General features: G+C 33.2%; 7 protein-coding genes across 11 annotated transcripts; 3 read left to right on the forward strand and 4 right to left on the reverse strand.

The window, feature by feature from the left end:
- The first annotated feature begins 681 nt into the window (after positions 1-681).
- Positions 682-3,572, forward strand: LOC114873095 (rhodopsin, long-wavelength). The gene is given in 11 exon segments (XM_029181032.2): positions 682-1,422; positions 1,545-1,888; positions 1,973-2,220; positions 2,284-2,332; positions 2,334-2,393; positions 2,395-2,430; positions 2,432-2,509; positions 2,512-2,547; positions 2,631-2,797; positions 2,861-3,002; positions 3,199-3,572. Coding segments are annotated over 9 exon segments (1,041 nt in total). The 5' UTR covers positions 682-1,422; positions 1,545-1,552; the 3' UTR covers positions 2,892-3,002; positions 3,199-3,572.
- Positions 3,393-5,771, reverse strand: LOC114873097 (rhodopsin-like). The gene is given in 9 exon segments (XM_029181036.2): positions 3,393-3,817; positions 3,900-4,002; positions 4,005-4,062; positions 4,138-4,248; positions 4,319-4,466; positions 4,546-4,652; positions 4,731-4,837; positions 4,922-5,160; positions 5,237-5,771. Coding segments are annotated over 9 exon segments (1,182 nt in total). The 5' UTR covers positions 5,428-5,771; the 3' UTR covers positions 3,393-3,699.
- An 84-nt stretch (positions 5,772-5,855) lies between these two features.
- LOC123988180 (COMM domain-containing protein 2) lies at positions 5,856-6,914 on the reverse strand. Its single transcript, XM_046287288.1, has 5 exons — positions 6,731-6,914; positions 6,587-6,664; positions 6,446-6,528; positions 6,188-6,361; positions 5,856-6,116 (listed from the first exon to the last, which is right to left on the reverse strand). Exons 1-5 carry the CDS (start codon positions 6,795-6,797, stop codon positions 5,910-5,912), a joined length of 609 nt encoding a protein of 202 aa, XP_046143244.1. The 5' UTR covers positions 6,798-6,914; the 3' UTR covers positions 5,856-5,909.
- A 431-nt stretch (positions 6,915-7,345) lies between these two features.
- Positions 7,346-9,143, forward strand: LOC114873093 (splicing factor 3A subunit 3). Of its 2 annotated transcripts, XR_003788856.2 has the most exons (3): positions 7,346-7,564; positions 7,631-8,975; positions 9,055-9,143. XR_003788856.2 is itself a non-coding variant. In XM_029181027.2 (2 exons), exons 1-2 carry the CDS (start codon positions 7,352-7,354, stop codon positions 8,921-8,923), a joined length of 1,506 nt encoding a protein of 501 aa, XP_029036860.1. In that variant the 5' UTR covers positions 7,346-7,351; the 3' UTR covers positions 8,924-9,047. The 2 variants fall into 2 exon arrangements, 1 of the variants encoding a protein (XP_029036860.1); XM_029181027.2 differs by lacking the exon at positions 9,055-9,143 and having other exon boundaries at positions 7,631-9,047.
- Positions 9,144-9,367: 224 nt separating this feature from the next.
- On the forward strand, positions 9,368-11,186 carry LOC114873092. The gene is given in 2 exon segments (XM_029181026.2): positions 9,368-10,016; positions 10,019-11,186. Coding segments are annotated over 2 exon segments (1,554 nt in total). The 3' UTR covers positions 10,924-11,186.
- On the reverse strand, positions 10,886-13,984 carry LOC114873094 (free fatty acid receptor 4-like). 4 transcript variants are annotated; one of them, XM_046287287.1, is made up of 7 exons: positions 13,700-13,984; positions 13,391-13,460; positions 12,808-13,080; positions 12,522-12,749; positions 12,197-12,379; positions 11,934-12,131; positions 10,886-11,829 (listed from the first exon to the last, which is right to left on the reverse strand). In XM_046287287.1, the coding sequence occupies exons 3-7, from the start codon at positions 12,910-12,912 to the stop codon at positions 11,224-11,226; spliced, it is 1,320 nt and encodes a 439-aa protein (XP_046143243.1). In that variant the 5' UTR covers positions 12,913-13,080; positions 13,391-13,460; positions 13,700-13,984; the 3' UTR covers positions 10,886-11,223. The 4 variants fall into 4 exon arrangements, with proteins under 4 accessions (XP_046143243.1, XP_046143241.1, XP_046143242.1 ...); XM_046287285.1 differs by having other exon boundaries at positions 13,294-13,460; XM_046287286.1 differs by having other exon boundaries at positions 13,624-13,984.
- Positions 13,985-16,709: 2,725 nt separating this feature from the next.
- LOC114873091 (unextended protein) lies at positions 16,710-22,335 on the reverse strand. Its single transcript, XM_046287289.1, is given in 27 exon segments — positions 16,710-17,438; positions 17,562-17,810; positions 17,897-17,910; positions 17,913-18,043; positions 18,045-18,103; positions 18,105-18,133; positions 18,212-18,484; positions 18,582-18,719; positions 18,805-18,951; positions 19,018-19,209; positions 19,286-19,385; positions 19,387-19,447; positions 19,961-20,151; positions 20,235-20,282; positions 20,285-20,328; positions 20,331-20,424; positions 20,505-20,536; positions 20,539-20,565; positions 20,568-20,618; positions 20,621-20,657; positions 20,722-20,871; positions 20,964-21,255; positions 21,849-21,997; positions 21,999-22,037; positions 22,039-22,094; positions 22,097-22,307; positions 22,309-22,335. Coding segments are annotated over 27 exon segments (2,994 nt in total). The 3' UTR covers positions 16,710-17,285.
- Between the last annotated feature and the right edge of the window lie 19 nt (positions 22,336-22,354).

The following is a 22,354-nucleotide window of genomic DNA, read 5'->3' on the forward strand; positions in this document are numbered from 1 at the left end:
TCTGAAGCAAGGGTATCCTAGCGCCATCTATCAGGAAACTGTGGAACCCATTTACCGAATAGTTTCCGCGGGTTTTCGATAGATGGCGCTAGTAGTCATCGGTTTCGGTAAATTACCGACTTACCGACTTCTGAAGCAAGGGTATCCTAGCGCCATCTATCAGGAAACTGCGGAACCCATTTACCGAATAGTTTCCGCGGGTTTTCGATAGATGGCGCTAGTAGTCATCGGTTTCGGTAAATTACCGACTTACCGACTTCTGAAGCAAGGGTATCCTAGCGCCATCTATCAGGAAACTGCGGAACCCATTTACCGAATAGTTTCCGCGGGTTTTCGATAGATGGCGCTAGTAGTCCTCGGTTTCGGTAACTTACCGACTTACCGACTTCTGAAGCAGGGGTATCCTAGCGCCATCTATCCGGAAACTGCGGAACCCATTTATCGACTAGTTTCCGCGGTTTGTTGACAGATGGCGCAACGGTTTAAAATCAAATAGACTAACGCGCGGTTAATTTAAATTCCATCTATTAATAAGTCAGTCAGTAATAAATGAAAGGGATGGTGAGCCAAGGGCCACAAGAGAAATAAAATCATGAATTTCATCTTCCTTATGAGTTTATATAATGAACTAAGAAAATCAATAATGTAAATTAAATAAACTTTGAAAATAAATTAAGGGTATGTGTATGTTTGAAAGGTAGGAACTGCACCCCCTTTTCTTATAACAAGAAAACATGAAACTCTATTCCGGAGTCTACCAAAGCTGAACAACAAAATTACACACTATTATAATAAGCTCGTTACATCATGAAACCATATTAAAGTTTAAATCTAAATAAAACTTGTATATCTACAAAAATCACGAATGCGTAAATATGGTCGTTTTAATATTTCTCCCTTTCTCGTGAACAAAGACATCGATGCGGGAAGGAAATTGATTAAAACGCATTGACAGTTTTTAAAAGGTATTCAAACGACTAACGTAAGAAAGATTGCAAAGATTCTATTACAAGTTTAAGATTGCTGTACGAGAAGGGTATCAAAGGATAGGGTGATTCTTCGTGTTTTATTCTTATTTTAACTTTCTAAGGTTTCTGTGTGCGGCACTAAAGAATACACCAAGGTATTCTTAAATCCTCGTTAACTTAATAAAGACCTTCTTAAGACTGTTTGTCGTCTTAGATCGTGATGACATATAGGAAGAAAGCAGACGTAAAGGGTACTATGGGAGAGCCGAGCGAAGAGGTCGGTTCATATTTAAACGGAAGTCGGAGGAGTTGGAACGAGCCGCATCCAACAGTGGACCTAACCAGCCTATTCCTAAATCCTATTCAATTTAAAGAATTCATCGTGGCCAATCGTAACTGGAACGCGCGCTTGGATTAGTTCGTTTTACCACGATTTTCTCCAAGTAGTCCGCAGGTGAGTCGCGAACATAGTGTGTCGGTGTTTCGTTCGGTCCAAGTTAGAAAATGTGAACACGTTTGTTTCATCGATGATCCGATCACAGTGTCAAGAGGAGTGTGTTGTTTTAACGTTTACAGATTTCAGAATGCCTCACGTTTCGGGGCCGATCTTCGAGGCCTATTCATGGGCGGGTGGCCAAGGTGGTAATAAATTTGGTAACGTGACGGTGGTCGACAAGGTTCCACCGGATATGCTCCACCTGATCGACGCTCACTGGTACCAGTACCCACCCTTGAACCCGTTATGGCACGCGATTCTCGGCTTGGTGATCGGTATACTTGGTTTCATCTCCGTATCGGGAAACGGCATGGTCGTTTACATATTCCTCTCAACAAAAAGTCTTCGTACGCCGAGCAATCTATTCGTAATCAACCTTGCCATCAGCGACTTCCTAATGATGTTCTGCATGTCTCCGCCTATGGTGCGTCGAACTGTTAAACATTAAAAATTCTTCGATCACCAATTGAACTAACGACAACGATCGGCATTCTCCTTTCCTCGATAGATAATCAATTGTTATTTCGAGACATGGGTATTCGGACCTCTTTTCTGTCAAATCTACGCGATGTTGGGCTCCTTGTTCGGATGTAGCTCCATATGGACAATGACAGCGATCGCGTTCGATAGGTACAACGTGATAGTCAAAGGGTTATCTGGTAGACCACTGACCATTAACGGAGCTCTCCTCCGTTTACTGGGTATATGGCTCTTCTCGTTAATATGGACCGTTGCTCCTGTGCTAGGCTGGAATCGGTAAATCATTTCATTTTAATAACTCTTCGCGGATCAATATAAATAATCAATACGTTTTGTTAGATACGTACCGGAAGGTAATATGACCGCATGTGGCACCGATTACTTCACCAAGGAATTTTAGCTCCATCTCTTATATAGTCATGTACAGCATATGGGTGTACCTCTTGCCATCTATTTCTCATCATTTGGAGTTATTGGTTCATTATTCAGGGCGGTCGCTGCTGCACGAGAAGAACATGCGTGGCAAGCGAAAAAGATGAACGTTCGCCTCTCTACGATCAGTCATAGAATCAAAACACCAGTGCCGAGTGTAAACTGGCAAAGGTACAAAGATATACATATGTACATATCTCTATCTTCTCCTTCTAACAAACAATTCAACGACAAAACGTTTTAATGATTTTTAGGTCGCTCTTATGACTATCTCTTTATGGTTCATGGCATGGACACCATATTTGGTCATCAATTTCTCTGGATGTTTCGAACTCGTTAAGATCAGTCCGCTTTTCACCATCTGGGGATCTCTGTTCGCCAAAGCCAATGCGGTTTACAATCCAATCGTATACGGAATCAGGTACGCGGATCGATTAACAGATTCTCACAAAGTTCTTCTTACGTTAATTTTCAGCCGTTTCCATCATCCGAAGTATCGAGCCGCCATTGTTTGAGAAATTCCCCTTCGTTGGCGTGCTCCAGCCCGGCACCACCCGCAGACGCAACGTCGACACCACCACCGTCGCGGACAGGCGAAAAAAGCAAACGCGTAAAACAGCTTGTCGGTACCTTTCGCTTTCAAAATTATTAACACCCATGGTCACATAATCGATTAAATACTTGATTAAATAAGAATGATGCAGACACGATTTGTATATATATATACTAACATCGATTGTCGTGTTCAGAGATATTCTTTTTATCGTTAACCGAGATAAGATCGATGAAAAATTGAAATAATAAAAATGAAAATGTGTTCAGAAATTAGAGACAACGCCGCCGCCTGACAAGCAGATCTAATTCGATGAAGAAGAAAATAAAATGCCTAAATACATATACGGAATTGCTGGATTACGCGGTAGTAAATCAGCAAATATTCGAATCGCCTATGATTTAATGTATGATATCTCATTTCACCACAATGCGAGTCATTTAACATCAATTCATAGGTAAGATGATTTTGATTTTGTACATTTTATTGCCTAGCAATATACATGGTCACTTTGGTATAGCAGGTACCTATGTACCAACAGCTCTGTGTTTACTAAGCATATTCTATTGTTGTAAAATCTGATGGGAGCGTCGTATCTGTACCTTAATTTTATAAAAGCAAATAAATCATGCAAGTAACAGTGTGCTTGCTTTAATTATTATCGCAGGCGAGCACATTTCCTTAAATAAAAATTCATACTTAAATGGAGGTTGATTTACCAAAGACCTTTGTATATATACAATTACACGTCCTTGAAGCATTTTACTGTTTTAAGATTTTCCATCTGTTTCCGCTTTTTCTCCTCCAGATGCAGCAGCCTGATCCTCGGTCGAACCACACACTAAAAACGGTAGCTTTTCCTTCAGCGCTGCTCTATATTTTGGGTGACTGTATACAATATCAATAAAAAATAAATTATTCTTTCATTGATCATCATTTAATGTTAATTTACTTGTAGCGTAATACGTACCTGATTCCATAAACAATCGGATTATATATTGCATTCGCTTTTGCGAACAGAGAACCCCATATAGTAAATAAGGGTGTGATCAGAGAACGATTGATATTCGATTATTGATTACAAGATATGGTGTCCAGGCCATAAACCACAATGATATTGTTGTTAATGCTACCTGATGTAAACGAAATTTATTTTTATGGTAATCAAAGTTTACGATGCATCATATTCTTCACTTATAATTGAATACCTTCGCTAATTTTGCTTCCGCACTACCGCCTTGATTTTCTCCGGATCGTAAAGATGCGACATTCATTTTTTTAGCTTGTTCTCTCATTGCTTTTTCATGTGCAGCGACCGTCTGTTTAACAGGTGTTTACTATGGTAAACAGGTATCAATATAATTAAAATTCTTTCAGTTAAATACTTACAGAAACAATGAAGTAATAACTATAAATAATAGTAAATAATGGAGTGTAATAGACGAACAGAGAATAGATTAATATATAAGATTTAGATCCCCAATCCTCGGTAAGATAATCTGTTCCGCATGCTGTCATGTTACCTTCGGGAACATACCTAATTGATATGCGATGTGTTATTCATTAGCATAGCCAGCCACTTAAGAAACAATGTATCCTGAAATAAAAAATCTTACCTGTTCCATCCAACTAAAGGTAAAATAGTCCACAATAAACCAAATAACCAGATACCTAAAATTTGAAATATAGCTCTGTTAATAGTAAGCGGTGTTCCAGACATACCCTGAAAAGATTTTACGACATTATTTTCATTGGAAATATCAGTGATTATATCTATCTATAGATATACGCATAGACGTACCTTTACTATAACGTTATATCTATCTAAAGCAATAGCTGTCATTGTCCATATAGAAGCACAGCCACATAATGAACCAATCATTGCATAAATATCACACATTAATGTTCCTGCATAAAAATGTTTATTTTACACGTGAGAATACTGCATATTATTTCACAATTATGAATAAATACACATTTATTTGTACTTACCAAGGACCCATGTTTCGTAGAAACAACAAATTACCATGGGAGGGCACATGAAGCCCATCATTATAAAGTCTGAGAAAGCAAGATTTACTACAAGAAGGTTGCTCGGTGTTCTTAGCGAGGGTGTTATTAAAAAAATATAAACTACCACGCCATTTCCACACCATCCCATAATTCCTAATATGATCATAACTAGGCCTAAGACTTTATGCCATAATGGATTCAATGGAGGAAACCTGTACCTATATTTTAAAGTGTAATAAAATAAGATTAATATACCTATGTATATGAAATAAAAGATGAGATAATTATAATTACCAATATGTATCAATTAAATGTAACATTTCTTCAGGTACTTTGCTAACAACTGTTTGATTATTAAAACGCATCCATTGTCTTGCAAATTTTGGTCCTACAGTAGTTGTGATGATCGACAATTCTGAAGGATTAGCTTCATCGTAAAGAGAAATCGTCGCATTGAAAGTGTTCGTTGAAATTAATGTTTCCATTTTATGAAAATATCTTTTAAAAAGTAAGAAAACACACTAATGCACGTATAATAAATTCATACACTTGACCTGGATGTTATCACAAGAAATTAGTTGAACAAAATTTTACAAAAAGAATTGAAATTTATATAACACTGACATAAGTTTGCATAGCACATTTCGTTTTTCTATTCAGCCGTTTGTATTTTATAACTGCAACTACAAATGCAGCATTCTCCTTTTATACGTCTTGTAAAGCCAGATCCAATAAAGTCATCCAATAAGATATTCAAATGAATGCATTTATATTACTTTTATCAGCATTAGTATATGACATATGAAAAGTGCTGTCAGCTGAAATTTAGACTAATCTAATCAAAATGAAACTTACATACGCTTTTATATTCAAGTTTAGATAATTAATCTAATTTCAAATAATACACAATACATTCTTGAAATTGTGTATAATTTATTCCATGGAACATATGTGTACATTGATACTATCATTTTACTACTCTTGAAAGTCTACGAATGTGTTGACTACGACCCTCTTGAAGAGCCTCCTCCAATTCCTGTGTTATGTGTAATAAATTAACAGGGTCAGTTTGAAGTAGTACATGGTCAATACTCTCATCTTTGTCTGGGTTTTTTATTGAAAAATCTAAAGTTATGAGAGGAGCAATCTGTTTTAACAGTGATCTTGATGCAATCTATAAAAAACATTTAAATGATAAAACAATAGAAACATAACAAATGATGGAATAATAAAATGATATAAAACCTGAACTTCAAATCTCCATTCCATATCATGGTACTCTGGTAACTTAAATCCGATATTTGTAAGTGTATCCAATATTTCATCTTTTTTAACATTATATAATTTGCTTAATATTATTTCTTGTTCTTCTGAAAAACCTAAAGATATTATGGAATCCCTAAAGTCCTCGGAACTTAGCTGCAAAAACAAATAAAATCATACATGTTATTTTATATATTGAACAACATAAATACAAATCAATATAATTTATGTATGTACTACCTTATATTTACAGCTCTCTAGTAATAGATTAACAAGTCCTTCAACTGAATTCTTAATCATATTTATATCAACTTGAAGTTTTTCTGAAAAAAAAATGAAATGTCAAACAATCTTTATGTTTCTATAAAACAAACTACTTACGAGCAGCTGCATTATACAATTTAAAATTTGGTCCTTTCTGCAGGTAATCTATGACCAATTTACAAAAGTCCTGCAAAACTAAAGAAAATAGATCAGTATTACTTTACAAGAAAATCAACAATAAAGGACGTAAAATATACCCACCTTGTGGTGTATGTTCTACAAGAAGCAATACATGTTTTTTATGATCCGGTTTTAACGGTAACAACATTATTTTTTATTAATAAAAAGAACGCTATAACTAATTGCTTTATATTTCATATGAAAATAAAAATTTCTCGATTCTGGAAGGCGGCAGATGGACCACCATATTTATTTATAATCATGTAAACGCATTTATCGATGGAGTCTTCATTCTTGTTTTATCATAGTTTAGCATTACGTTGTTAGATAGCGCTGACAATGTAAACGAATATAGCCTTATAATTAAAGTTAGTAAATTTCACTGTAACTAAACACCTATTACAGAGAAACAAAAAAGAACAGGAAATTTTAAGCTCACGTACTCCCCTTAATTAAATTTATACGTATTTCGTTAACCAGATTTATTCCAAACTCTTCCAAACATTGACTAACATGATACAGTGACCGCAGAATAGAAATGTCTAAATATTCTTTTCTGCAACTGCTACCAGGTGGCAATACAGTTGATGCATAATATTTTTTGTTTGGAATTGCATCTATGTATGTTAAATTATATCAATAACCTCTATATACATAGTTGACAAACAATTTGTGAATATTGTCTTTACAGAAATTAAATAAATGGAAACGATATTGGAACAGCAACGACGTTACCATGAAGAAAGGGAAAGGTTGATGGATGCAATGGTTAAGGAAATGCTTTATAAAAAGCCAGGACACAGGGAAAATATAAATTCGGAACACAGGTTAAAAATGTTACTCGATCAGTATATGGACAGTACTTTACATTTACAGGATCTGTATGAAGATAAAGATGGACAAAGGAAAGAAGAGGTATACCAATAACTTTGTAATCTATTTATTATTTTATAGTATACTTATAAAAACTATTTTGTCTAGGTACAAGCACTCTCCGGGCCAAATGAATTTTCAGAATTTTATTCTCGATTGAAATCCATAAAAGAATTTTATCGACGACATCCTAATGAGATAAGTATTCCAATGTCTGTGGAGTTTGAAGAATTAGCTAAAATGAGGGAAAATCCTACGGAAGAACTTTCAAATCTTGTTGAATTTACAGATGAAGAAGGTTATGGAAAATACCTTGATCTGCACGAATGTTATGAGAAATATATTAATCTCAAGGGGATAGAGAAAATAGATTACATCACATATTTGTCAACTTTTGACCATTTATTTGATATTCCAAGGGAAAGAAAAAATGCTGAATATCAAAAATATGTTGAATCTCTATTAGAATACTTGACTGATTATTTGAGTAGAGTTAGACCTTTGCTTGATATAAATGGAGAATTAGAGGAAGCAAATAAAGAATTTGAAACACAGTGGGAAAATAGTACATTTCCAGGATGGCCAAAAGAAACTGGTAGTGCTTTAACACATGTTGGAGCTCATTTAGAACTTTCTGCTTTTTCTTCATGGGAAGAACTTGCATCCCTTGGTTTGGATAGATTAAAGTCAGCTTTAATGGCTTTAGGTTTAAAGTGTGGCGGTACACTCGAGGAAAGAGCACAAAGACTTTTTAGTACAAAAGGAGAAGCATCGCTGGACCCAAATTTGTTGGCAAAAAATAATAGAAATAGGAAATCTGGAAAAGGAAGAAATTCTGAAAAGCAAAAAGAAATAGCTCGTTTCGAAGCTCAAGTGTACAGACTTGCAGAATTGGTATCCTCCCAAAGGGTGGCTACAAAAGAAAATGTTCAAAGAAAGCAAGCCAGAACAGAAGGTGAGAGAGGAGATTCTGATGCAGAAGCAAGTGCTAGTGAATCAGAAGAAGAAGATGATAATGAAGTTCCTTACAACCCTAAAAATCTTCCACTTGGTTGGGATGGTAAACCTATCCCATATTGGTTATATAAATTGCATGGTCTGAATATTAGTTATAATTGTGAAATTTGTGGAAATTTCACATACAAAGGACCCAAAGCTTTCCAAAGACATTTTGCTGAGTGGAGACATGCACATGGTATGCGTTGTCTCGGTATTCCGAATACTGCACACTTTGCTAATGTCACACAAATAGAAGATGCTTTAGCTTTGTGGGAAAAGTTAAAAGCTCAGAAACAAGCAGAACGTTGGCAACCAGAACAAGAAGAAGAATTTGAAGATTCTCTTGGAAATGTTGTTAATCGTAAAACATACGAGGACTTGAAGCGACAGGGCCTTTTATAAAATGCTCTAAAACTGGATAATTCTGTCAACATTATAGTTAATTAATCGATAGGTATCTTTTGTAATTTACAAAATGTTGCTGATACTGTCATCTGTACTGAAATACAAATAATAATTAAAAATATTTGCAGAAACAATAAATATGGGTACCCAATTTATATTTTAATAATAAACGTGGATCTTGGCCCATAAAGAAGGATAAGATAATTAATAATAACTGAAAAGGGTAGGCTTTGGCCTGTAATCAACCCTTTACTGACGTTGCAGTTGATAATTTACCTACTACCGTATAGTAAGTTATCTAGACTCACTTTGGGGGTCTCTGGACCCCCGCAATCATATTTTCTCGAGAACAAAGGAATGTCCAGTTCATCTGTATCTATAGTCACTAGGTTGTGTTAATTTTTCTTAAACATTTGTATCATTTATGATTGTTTTCGAGACATGTATATTACAACGAATAATCACTTTATAGCAAAAAGCTTTAGGATTTTAACGTTTTATGGTGAAGAAACTTGTTTTTGTTGGAACGAAAATAAACTCGTAATATTTCCATACAAAACTAATGGTTCTGCGTCTGCTAGAATTTTGACGGCTCCAGCTTCAATAAAAACTATACAATGTTTTACTGGTCGAATCTTTCTGATTTGCCTTCCGCAAGGTATTTACAAGCTTTCAAGAGATCTAGAATTTGCTGTTTTAAGTAAAAGTGCAATTGGAATGGGCACTGTATTTTATGAAGTACTGACACCAAGGAATAAATATCTTTACTTGGATGATAAACGAGAAATGAGAAATAAAATATTGTTTCAACTTTCTTCAGAGGAAAGTGATTCACGTAATTTATGTGTATATCTGTTAAATGTGGAAAATGCTGCAGAATCTTTTATGGAGACTTTAACGAATAACGATTTAAATACTCAGAGTTTATGCATCATTGCAGAGGAAAAGAAACTTTTTACATTAATGAATGAAACTGTCCAATTAATATACAACAGTGTTTATTCCATTAGAGACATAGTACCTATACAAAAAAATTCAAAAGTTGCAGGATTATTTCTTCTTACTAACACAGATGTTATTACTATAATACATTCAGAAATAATGCGCTCATTTTTGAAACTGTTTGTTTAGGAACAAAGATAAAAGCTATTTGCATTGGTTTTAGTCTATCATTTAAAGACACCTTATGGATTGTCTACTCAGATGAATCTAAACTGTATTATGCAAACAAAGAATTGTCAACTGACAACATCAAACATATAAAAGTTCAAGATAAAAGTTTTAATTGTCTCCAATTCTATAATTCTAAGATAATTTTAGGTTTAACTACAAATAAACAGTTAATAGAGCTTTCAGTAGATTCTATAGAGAGAACACTATCATCAAAGAATAACAAGTTTATTAATCTTCATCCTGATATGTTAAAGGGTACAGAACTTATAATGGATAAAATTTATAAAGGAACTCAAGAATTGTGTAATTTGAATAAAACATTAATGATCGAAGAAGATAAATTAAAAAGAATAAACTTGTATGCTCATAAACAAAGAATACGAATTTATCCAAAAATGTTGGTACAGAGAATAGCTAATCGATTATTTTTATCCATAAATTTTCACGATACGCTACCACAAAATAGTTGGATCGTTTTTAATCTAAAATTAAATTGTCAGAACATGTTTTATATGAAAAAAGTAATAGATCAGGAGACCATAATCGATATCCACATACCCGAAGATGAAACACGAAATTTCTCGCAGATCACAGTAGATTTAATTGCCTTGAAGGATAAAAAATATCCTTGGTGTCTTGTAAGAGATTATCTGATCGACCCCCGTTCCGAGAAGAACAAGAAAAAAAGAACGAGGTCGGATAAAATTGATTTTATAAATTCCCAAATTGCTGTGCTTCAAAATTTTATAAAACAAGGAAACGTTGATGTACAAAAATTATCCGAAATTAAAAAACGTCTAAGAAAAGAATTTAATGATATATAAAGTTTAATAGCAAGAGAATCGTGTAATTTAACTTTATAACTTGACCAATAAATGTAAGTATGCATAAGAATGAGAGTGTTGCTAAAATAATTTATATAAATGTTTGTTTTTTATAAATTATTTTATAATTGGCCAAATCGTATTAGAAACAAATTTTACTCCTATGAGATATATACATATATAAAATTTTTGTACTTATTTCTTAATGTATTTTGTACTACTTAATTAGATAAATATCGATAAACTAATTCGGTAATTCTAAACAGTTTTGTCTACTTGTGTTTACCTAACAATTTTATATTACAGTTTTTCTGAATTAGGTACTTCAACGATGCTACCTATGCTACAACTAGAATTCTTTTGCAAACGTTTATTTGAACTTTTTAATTTATGAGGAGTCCTAATTTCCCCTGATCGAGTCTGAAATATTTCTAACGATTTCGAACTTTTTTTCGGTGCCAGCTGTTCTACGCTTTTAGAATTGTTATCGATCTTGCGTTTCCACAGTTTCGCAAAATAGACTCGAAAATTTTCAGAGAAAACCCCGTAAAGAAGTGGGTTGACTATGGTATTCAATTGAGCAGCGGTGAGGGTCCAAACGAAATGATGCGATCTCAAGAAAAAATTGGTGTCTTCGTTGGGTCTCTTGCCGTCCATATAAATCAATAGCATTACGATAGTGATTGGAAGCCACATTACGAGTACGGCCACCACGTTCAGTAGTAATATCCGCACCACTCGAAGATGTTTGTGCAATCGTATTTCTTCGTGCTGAGAAAGGCTACCTGTACGTCCTTTTCGACCCGTTATCGATGTACACGATTGTTTCCTTCCCGTCCAAGGTAATAAAGTTCCTACCACCGACAATTCGGAATCTCTTCTACCTGTTGCGCCGCTCTCCAACCCCTGAATATATATTTATCGCCTTTGTTTAAAAATAGGTGACCGTGATATCGAGACGTTTAATTATTACAGAGAATGCGTAGAAATATTATAATAAAGTATCTTACTTGCGCAACACACGGAACAGCCCATCTGCTTCGCGAATCAAATATTTTTTTAAAGATACGCTGATAGTGATAAACCAGAAGAATCATAGGTAGAAAACAGGCCAAGATGATTATCGGTATCGTGTAGCATAATGAAACGTTCGCGATTTCGCTTCGTGGAAAAATTAAAGTGCATATCGTTGAACCATTCTTAAGATCCTACAAATTGGAACGTTTATTAAAGATAAGTTGTACGATCGATATCGCTGTACGATCGATGATACCTTTTGTTGAAACCAAAATACGATTGGTAAAAAAGCGACAACCGCGATTATCCAAGTGATAAGACTGGCGGTTAGAACCTTGACTTTCGTTAAGGCACTTCTGTACGGTGCTACTGCCAAGCATCGATGCCTGTCCATCGAGATGAACGTCAATGTCCATAGAAGGACGAAACCGCAGACAAACTATAAGAATATTGCGAAACAAATATTAGTATACATATCATACTATAACGTATTGATAGGAAGATTTTATTTATAAGTCCATCCTTTGTCGGTGATTACGGCTCTGATCCGTGAAGGAGCAAGGTTTATCGATACTATCTACCTGAGTATAAGGTAATAATCTGCATATCGTTTCTCCAAGACGCCAGGATTGTGTAAACCTAGTGTAAGCAATCGCTGGCACACCAAGACTGAACAAAAGATCTGCCGTGGCTAAGTTTACTAGGCACATGTTCGTGGGTGTTCGCAATTCCTTATAACCGATTATACATCCAGCCATTCCTAAGTTGCCGCCAACAGCCAAGACGAAGCTAATAGCCAATATCACCACCTGTGGATTGTCCTTCTAATTTACTGATATCCCTTAAAAGATTGCAAATTAAATTTACCTCGACGGTGCTGATTCCTTTACGATTACCAAACTGGCTGTAATACGCAAAGTAATATCGTCCTCCCCATTCTTCGTCCTCTCCCCAAAGATACGATGAATTCATTTTTAAGTCTCTCGACTATCGATTGAGTGGTAAATAAACTAGATTCATGTTTCAATCCGATTAATTACGGAATTTGCACAAAGTACTTAGTCTTCAGCCATTGCTATTACCACGCTCTGTACAATTCCTCTTCGTCTTGTTGTTGTCTCGAGGACGTAAAGAATGTCCCTGGAACAACGATTCGCATTTTAAGTGGGTTTTATTGATGCTATCTGTATATGGTGTGTATCCGGTTGATAGAACTTATCGGATCCGTAACAAACGAATCACTTAATGCAATTTAACTGCCGAGCAGTTAGCTAGCGATCTATTAGAATTAACTACGATCAAAGTGTTGTGACAATCTATCGATATCGATTTAAGAGAAATTAATATACTTACGCGAAGAAAAAAAATGATGGATACGTCTTCTTTATACACTCGTGTATTTTTACACGAGCTAGGAAAGAAGTTAATTACCAAAGGGAGTGGCTTTTACCTTTTAAACGAAGGACATTCTTGCTCGCTTCTTACGTGTACCTCATCGTTTTAGAAGTAAAATTGTTTACCTAGAAAAAGAGTAACTACGTTAGTAACATAATTCATATCATTTTCCCGCGCAATGAACGTTGGAATAAGTAACGGTTTTTAACGGTTTCAAATTCAACCTATTGTCATCGAGACTTCTATTATCGGAGATCGATTCTAATAGTTTCGATAAAAAACACATACCTGTGAAATGGTTCGTTAATTTCAATCGTCTTATTGAAACTTAAAAACACTTGTTAATTAAAAATATGAAGGATACCTGGTAAACTTTCAAACGTTTGAAATTTCTCTGTTTGAAAAATGATAATTAAGAGAAATGTCAAAATGGAAAATATCCAATTTTGTTCATCAATATCCAGAGAAATTCTAATAACAGAAGTTTGGAATTAATAAATGCGACGCCTGCGAATGCTATCCACTAACTGCGCTGTGCACGTTACTGAACAAGTGTCATCCATCGGGAGTTGTGTACCAGTACTTGTTTTCGTTACTGCGCAGAACGTTCTGCGCAGCCAGTTCAAATACAAGTTATTAACCACTTGTTTTTACAAACTTTTGCAATATTTATATATATATATATACGCTGTAATTGTTAAAGGAGTTAATTTTGTATAAGCACTGTACCGGAATCAATTGTCAAAGAATTTTTTAACTGTATTAGTTGTGCAACGACCGCGAATTAATCGAACCATCGTGTTTACACGGTCACTACTTTGGTCTTTAAAACTTTGATTTCCTTCAGAAATCCTTTATGAATATGAATGGTAGATTCACGATATAAAATTATGCGAACCCCCTAAGGGGAAAACTTGAATGATTGTAACGTTTTATTTGCACGGAAGGATGCATTTGGATGCAGCTTGTCCAACGTAAATTTGATCGTGCGAAAGCGCCAAAAGCAGATGAATTTAAACGTAAATAAATGAAAACTCTTACACGATGAAAACGAAGCTGTATTTTTATTTTGTGAATAGATTAATATAATATTGATAAATATTTGGCTTTGTTTTTCTCGAATATACATTTTTATCAACATACCTCGACTCTATTGTAGTACAATGTAGAATTAATATACAGTATTACTAAAGGTACGTGCAATAATTCCGTTGCCATATTGTACTAATGTACGGAATGAGTATCAACTTTCTATTATTTTGCGCTTTATTTGAAAAAATCTTTGATTTCGAATCACAATTTCGATTGGATTTACTATAAACGACATACTGATATAAGCAGTATACACTTATATTTAATTATAGGCACACTATTATATGACTGTAGTCATCTAAAAGATATAATGGCAATGCAAAAAAGAGTATCTCTTCACAGGTTCTGTCGGAGTTTCAGTATTCAATAAAAAATATAGTAATTTTCACCGTAAGGATAACATAAAATTGTTATAAAAGTAAACACATTGTTAATATTATCTGTGACTCATACAAAAACTATAAATATAAATAAGTAGCAACAAGTATTTTACATTGTCGTTGACACAATGTAATAAGTACAGAGTAATGATGTTACGCGTAACGTTAGTTAAAAATTGTTATTAAAAAGATAAACAACAGAAATGATAAACCATATATAAGAGTAATAAAATAAATGCTATAAATATACGATATACATCTATTATATGCGTCTACTTATTTTACTTTAAGGATAAACGTCATTTAAATATGTTAACATTAACTGCAACATAATATGTTAATATGAATATAATTTTTAAAGCTATATTAATATATTTCATATTTACGAAAACGCTTCACAAAACTGTCCAAAAACACGCAAACATGTACGTTTACATAAAATTGTTCAAACAATAAATATATATTTATATAAAAAATAAAATTTGAATGACTCTGTATAAGTTACGTTACTCTAAAGCTGATAATTCTTTGAAGAAGACAAACACGCGTACATGTTATTCTTGTTAAATTTTCAAATAAGCAACATTCAACTTTTAACGTTATACCTCGAAGAAATTAACTAAAACAAGCACTGAAACAACACTTAGCAAGTACAAACAAATATGGCAGTTATTGTTTTCTTATTAAATTTTAAGAGCAACAAACGGTAAGCCGTAGTGATTCAAAAGTACTATATGTCGATTTTACTAATCTTATACAATAAACTTGTTCTACTATTTTTTTTTTTTATTGTTCATTTTCTATGAAACACGGTAATTGATTGTTTTTCTCATAAAAAAATCCGACAATAGGTGTTTGTATATTATTTCGTTACATTAAGATTTAACAGCTTATTACATAATTATTATCTCCTCTTTGTTAGGGATACTTCGAAATTCAGGAAGATTTATATCGATAGAACTATTTCGAACTTAAGATATGTACCGGCATTGATCGTCAGGTTGTATTGATAACTTATGGTTTTCTACAATGATGAACAAAATAACAAACAACGATTAGAGATGTGAAAACACGCGTTAGGCTGTTATTAAAATATCGAACTTCTTGAAATTCACTATTCCGTCACAGGGATGATGGTACCGCCGTTGTATATTATCACTTGACATTCTTGTTCAAAATACTATTTTTATGATACATACGCAATGAATATCACGCATCGCATGAAAATTGATGAGAAAGTGAATCCTTACGTTAGATTGAAAATACTTAAGTGGGTTGCAAGTTATTGTAATAATATAAATGAATTCAAATCAAGTTGTGTAATGAATCTAATATGAAAATAATAAATTGCATGCAGTATTAAAATACGTCTTGTTCGTAGATGATTAAACACAGTTTTATAATTTTTTTTTTTCTTTCTTTCTTTTAAGGCACTGAATAAAAACATAAACAATTATTGTAACTATGTACCGAAAATTTTCTTACCATTCATTATAAATGTGAACTATTTGTAACTTCTATTTACACTATTCCAATTAGGTAAGAAATACGATGCAACGAATACGGTATAACTGATGAAAAAAGAGAATTATTTTTAAAGACCCCCTGCATTACTTGAGAATATATTTAAATAATGTACTCGAACGTTTCCTTAGCAACGCTTCCCTCAATTTGTACTCTCTTCTATTACACGTTAATATTTTCACGAGCAAGTACATTTGTAAAGAACCTTTCTAATTTTACAAAATCTAAATAAGGTACGTGTTATGTATTGTTTGCATATAATATTTAAGCTGCAACAGTTTTACTAGATAATTTACCCTTCGAACCTTTTCCAAATTTACTTTGTTCTTTGTAATGTAAACTGAACGATAATGAAAAATGTTATATACGCTCGTCAAGAAATGTCATGTAACGTGTATTTCATTGCGAAGAATGAAATACACATCACAAAGGTTTCGTTCTAAATGAAAATGTACAGTAAAACGATATTTACAAGTGTTCAAGAAAAATTATTGAACAAACGTGTGCATTTTGTGGTAGATAGTAGAAAATGAATTGTTTCTTTTTTTCTATTACGTTGAGAATAGACTTTTCTTAGTTAAGCGTTCCGCTCTTTCGAGAAATAAAACATTTGTCACTTAAAAATAGGTTTGAACATCAGTTACGTATTGGACTATTTACGTAGACCGTAAGAATCGAATATATGAATGTCTGAAATTTTGGCAAACTTCCCTGAGCGTACTAACTTCACAGAACTAGGATATAGTGGATAGTCTTTGAGCCAACCATTTAGAACTTAAAATATTTAACATCAGCTATCGATTTGTTTTGCGATAAATATTTATGTAATTTGTTAAGTACCTAATGCCATCATAGCATTCTATGTCATAGAGGTTTTTCCTGCTCTTCGTTGTTTAATACCTGCATTGTCAACAACGTCGACGCGTTTAAACATCGTCGACCAATCTTCGAGCGTTAAGAGTCTTCTTGCTTAGGCAGGAGATTCGTTCTTTCTTCCTCTTCGATTAATTTCTTTGCTGATATGATTTTATTTGTTTCTTGGAGAGCAAGAATATCTGAATTTAACTCCAAGTTGGTTTGTCCTTGATTCGGACTCGTGATCATTGACTAAAATATAAATATAAATATAAAATTACTATTTTTTCTTTTTCTATTGCTACATACGTAGCATAGAAATGAAATGTTAACAAAAACAAGAAGAAGAAGAAGAAGAAGAAGGGAAAAAACAACCTTCATTGGTGAATTTTTTAGTTTGCCATTATGATCACTGAACGATGAAATAAATTTTGAATGTGTAACTGGACTAGCACTAACTGGAGCAGGTGAAGTTGGAGCAGTAGCACTATGAATGGGAGATTGTACGCCAGTTCTTTTTCCTTTTTCTTTATCTTTTTTACTTTCCTTGTCCTATCGGAATCGGTAATACACTGGAGATTCTGGACACGCTGCGATCATCCTTTCGTCCAAAGAATGCAATAACTAAAATTGAGGAATTATATAAAAATGTTTTTTACAGAAATTAATAACATTTTCATAGACATATGCATGTCTTCCTCCGCAATAACCTTTTCTATTTCGCGTCAAATTGTTCTTGACTTCCAGGTATGGGATCTTTTTGGCTTCGTTCCAGAAGGGTTGCTCGTTTCGCAGCCAAATACAAAGATCTTTTAATTTTAACATAAAACACTTCGGTTACAGCTCGCACTGTATATCGGAACAAACGTGTATCTCAATCTCGAATCCAAATTAACCGATTGTATGCTGCCTACTGTTTGAGGATTTGTATTGGTCGGGTGATTCAGCTATAACAATTGAATATATACATAAATCTGTAAACCTTGGTGGATAAACACGTAGATAAAAATAAATGGATCACCTACCGATTCCAACATTAACTGTGAGCGCCTGAGAACCAAAATACGTAAATGGTCCACTTTCGAACATCATATTTTCTTTGCCAACCGTAACTTCAACTCGACCTTCTAAGATCAAAACGAAATAATCGACTGCTTTTCCTTGTTGATAAATTACTGCTGACGAATCATTTCTTGCCTTTTCGCGCGACTTCACTTTGATATGATAAATAATGTCTTGTTTAAGTAAACGGCGTAAAATAGTTTCTGATATTGTATCGGGTTTAAATGCATCTACAGCTGTGGATCATACATACCTCAGATACATTTTAAGAGCGTTTAGAATAGGATTTTATATAAATCTTATATTTTCTTAAACAAACAACACTTCTTCTACTTGTTGATAAGTACTGAAACATGGCCAATGTCAACTGCGGCGATATATGAATACGCTGATTTTCTTTCTTCTCCGCAAATACAGTAAAATCTTGTATTTTATGTCTAGCTTGTCTTCTACGTTTACTTTTATTATCCGCTGTAACAAAATTACATATTAATTGATTTTAAATTTGTTCGAAATATATACATAGTATGTTATATGGTATATTAAAGAGTCTTACTAAATACATCGGTTTCATCCATGATCTCAGCTTGAATCAATTCTTCTATAACATCCTCCAATGTGACTAATCCTATTACTTCATAAAATGGATCTCCTTCACCTTCATTATTTACTCTTTGCACAAATGCCATGTGACCTTTATGACCTGAAATGAACACATGTAAATAAATAAAACTATTTGATTACTAATGTTAAATTACAGAATACTAACCTTCTTTAAATTGTTTAAACATAATATCTAATGTAACATCTTCGAAAATAAAGTTGCACGGATTTTGATAAAATTGGCACAAAGTTTTAAGTGGCATATTATCATCTGGATCAACGAAAGCAAGATCTTTAATATAAAGCATTGTTACGATGTTTGTCCTTGTACCTTCGTATACTGGTATACGCGAGAATCCTAACAATTAATAATGAGTATTACAAATTATAGTATCGATTATTATAATAAAATAAAAAATTATCCTTTTAGCAACCTGATTTCATGATTTCCGACACTGTTCACAAATCTAAAATGGCATCATAATTCAACATGTATACCTCTTCAATTTTTGTCATTACATCTTTAACAGTTTTTCTTTCGCCGTTCTAATGCTCCAGCAATAATATTCACTTCATCCTTTTCTAAATATATATTCCTGTCCGTCACATATAAGTAAATGACATTGACATATTTACGATTTTACGATTTATCAAAATCTTTAATGATGTTATTAGATTACATAAGTAGAGCACGCAATAAAAGAATCGGAATATTAATTACATAAGTTACCCTTCCTTGCCTAACGTGTATATATGTGAACACATGTGTCTTAAACACATTTTGATGATAAATTCCGCTTAAATTACTTCAATATAAGCGTGTAAAGTTATCTTATTTAAGTTTCACAATGATAAGTAATCTAACATATATACTCTGTAGAATGTAAAAACTTCAAGCAAACGTCAGTAGATCTATATCTTACCTACACATAATTGAATTTGGATGTCAGTTTAATTATCTGCCCTATCCATGCTCATTCTGATAAGATCCATAACATTAAAAAGTTTAAAAAGGCGTTTGATAATGTATACTTCAAATTACAATTAAAGAAAACCATATTAAATATATATATGTACATATGTAGTAATAAGTAATATTATAATAATACCTATTTTTCTTTCTCACCTTTACAAGTTCTTTCAATCGTTCACGATTATATACATTCCCGATTTCTTCACCGAGAAGAACATCTAGAAGTTTGCTAATAGGATAACTCATCGGAAATGTTATTATCATGGTTAATTTTGTAATATAAATAGTCTTTGCTCCAATACACAATCCATGTCTGCTACAAATAGCCTAAAACATATAGTATATTATGACTCGTGCCTTTATTAGATTAACTTTTGTGAAATAAAATGCAGCCTTATAAATTTACATACTTGCGGTGAAATTTCGCCAAAAATTACAATAGACAAGGGTGGAACAAATAAACAGCAACTAATCCAGAAGTTAGATCATCTAGCAAAATGGTAAGATTGAATTCACCAAAACATTCGAAAATAAAATCGAACACAACAAATAATTCCCATGATTTCTCACGGGCTGTATTGTTCTTGCATACTGTTTTTCCTATGATACATTAATGATTATATAGTCTTGTCTCATTAAATGATAACAAATTAAACTAATTAAATATAAATTAGAAATACCTTTTCTGTTCCAGTATTACAAAGTATTTTAATTCAGTTCTATCCATTGCCATTAATCCCAATTCAAACCAGAAAACAAAGCAGAAAAGCTAAGACACAAGAGAATAATTACATACTGAGCCAAAGTGGTAAGAATTTTTCATATGTATATATCTGTAAATAAATATGATTAAATAATTTTTTATTATACTTTGTCTCTATAAAAATATCAACTTACAGTATTCCATGATGCAGTACCCTGATGTTTAAAAAGCAAACGGTCAGAACTTTCTTTTCCATATACTGGTTGTTTTATACACACATAGAATGGTGAACCAAGCGGTAATACAACATCAATAGTTGCAGTATGATTTTTTACATTTTTTACCTACAACAATCACACATTTTACACAAAATAGTTATGCATGTATAGAAATACTATTCAAGCTGTAAAATAAAAACATACAATTCAACACTTACTGGAAATTGACTGCTTCTAATTTTATCACAAATATCAGTTCTGTTTGCCGGTTCATCTGTGAATGCGACCAATGTATCTTCGGTAAAACCAAAGCCAAATAGTCGTATAACAGCCCTACTTCCAGCTAATATCTCAGGAATACCATCCTCTCTGTAGCTAGGATCCTTGTCTGAAGTCTCTATTCTTAATCCCTCGACAAATACATTTGTATGCATTTCATCAATTAATGGATCTTTGTATTCATCATCAAAATTATCTAATGCATTGGAACGACGTGTACGAAAATATTTTCTAAGAATAAAACATATAATTGGTATAAAATTAACAAACAACTGGTAATTTCAGAATCATATTAATGAAGTTATTTTTATAAATTAATATTAACAAACTTGAAATAAAATTCAATTAAAAGGTCCTGTGTATTATGCATTTTATTCTCTAAAAATACATCATTTCATAAAATAAGAAATGAACCTAAAAATTAATTATTCATTAAAATCTTTACAATTAAGTTTCTCAAATATGAAAATGAAGTTTCTAAATACTTGAACATATGACAACAAAATACCAATATACAAATATTATCAATTGTTTATTCGAATTTGGTACTATTCTTGTATATGTGTATTTATATATATATATATATTAAAATTATCTCTACTTCAATATTTTTGATACAACAATAAAGATAATCAAACAAGAAAGTTCTTCTGTAATATTACATTGTAGCAGAGAAATTATAAATGCACAACACGCATAATTGCAAAATCTTAAAATAAGTTCCTTGTCGTCGATAATATCGGTGTTTTAATACCATTTATAAAGAAAGAGAATTTTCTATTACGACACTCAAAAAACAGCAAATTATCAGGTATCGAACTTACTCTGGTTGAACTGGGCGCTTAATAGTTAATTGGCTTCCAAGATTGGTCCATGTTTCGCCGAATCTGCTGATGGTTCTCAGACAGGAAATAGATCGTGGAACCTTAAAATTAGGAATTCGAATAAACTTCTATATTGCCGACCTGCCATTAATGTGCGATCAAGATTGCGTCTAATCTGTTGTTTGGATCGCCAATCGTCAGGTGTAGATGACCAGCGTAACGAAACGTTACTCTCGAGGCCGGTACAAGAATCTCTACAAGGAAACCTGGACCAGCGGACAGATATTCTCGTGCATGAGATTGCTTTGTAATTAAAGCATTCACTGATTTCACTTTCAGGCTATCAGATACTTTCACCTTCTGTAAATGCATTACCGTTTACTAAGTTGGATATCGTAAAAAAACAAGTAACAAAAGGGCTGCCGGTGTGCTTGAATAAATAACATGTTGCGCCATCATGGGAACAAATGCACTGTGACAACTTCATGCAGTGGTCAAGTAGTGCT

The sequence above is a fragment of the Osmia bicornis genome, chromosome 9 (assembly GCF_907164935.1).
Source record: "Osmia bicornis bicornis chromosome 9, iOsmBic2.1, whole genome shotgun sequence".
Taxonomy (NCBI): Eukaryota; Metazoa; Arthropoda; class Insecta; order Hymenoptera; family Megachilidae; genus Osmia; species Osmia bicornis.

Excerpts from the sequence above, each read along its gene's own strand:
- LOC123988180 (XM_046287288.1), bottom strand. The coding sequence starts at position 6,797 with ATGTTGTTACCGTTAAAACCGGATCATAAAAAACATGTATTGCTTCTT. Across the intron at positions 6,665-6,730 it reads TGTAGAACATACACCACAAG|TTTTGCAGGACTTTTGTAAA; the intron begins GTGGGTATATTT and ends TATTTTCTTTAG. Across the intron at positions 6,529-6,586 it reads ATTGTATAATGCAGCTGCTC|AAAAACTTCAAGTTGATATA; the intron begins GTAAGTAGTTTG and ends TTTTTTTTTCAG.
- LOC114873093 (XM_029181027.2), top strand. The coding sequence starts at position 7,352 with ATGGAAACGATATTGGAACAGCAACGACGTTACCATGAAGAAAGGGAA. Across the intron at positions 7,565-7,630 it reads ATGGACAAAGGAAAGAAGAG|GTACAAGCACTCTCCGGGCC; the intron begins GTATACCAATAA and ends TATTTTGTCTAG.
- LOC114873094 (XM_046287287.1), bottom strand. The coding sequence starts at position 12,912 with ATGAATTCATCGTATCTTTGGGGAGAGGACGAAGAATGGGGAGGACGA. Across the intron at positions 12,380-12,521 it reads GATTATTACCTTATACTCAG|TTTGTCTGCGGTTTCGTCCT; the intron begins GTAGATAGTATC and ends ATATTCTTATAG. Across the intron at positions 11,830-11,933 it reads CTGTTCCGTGTGTTGCGCAA|GGGTTGGAGAGCGGCGCAAC; the intron begins GTAAGATACTTT and ends ATATATATTCAG.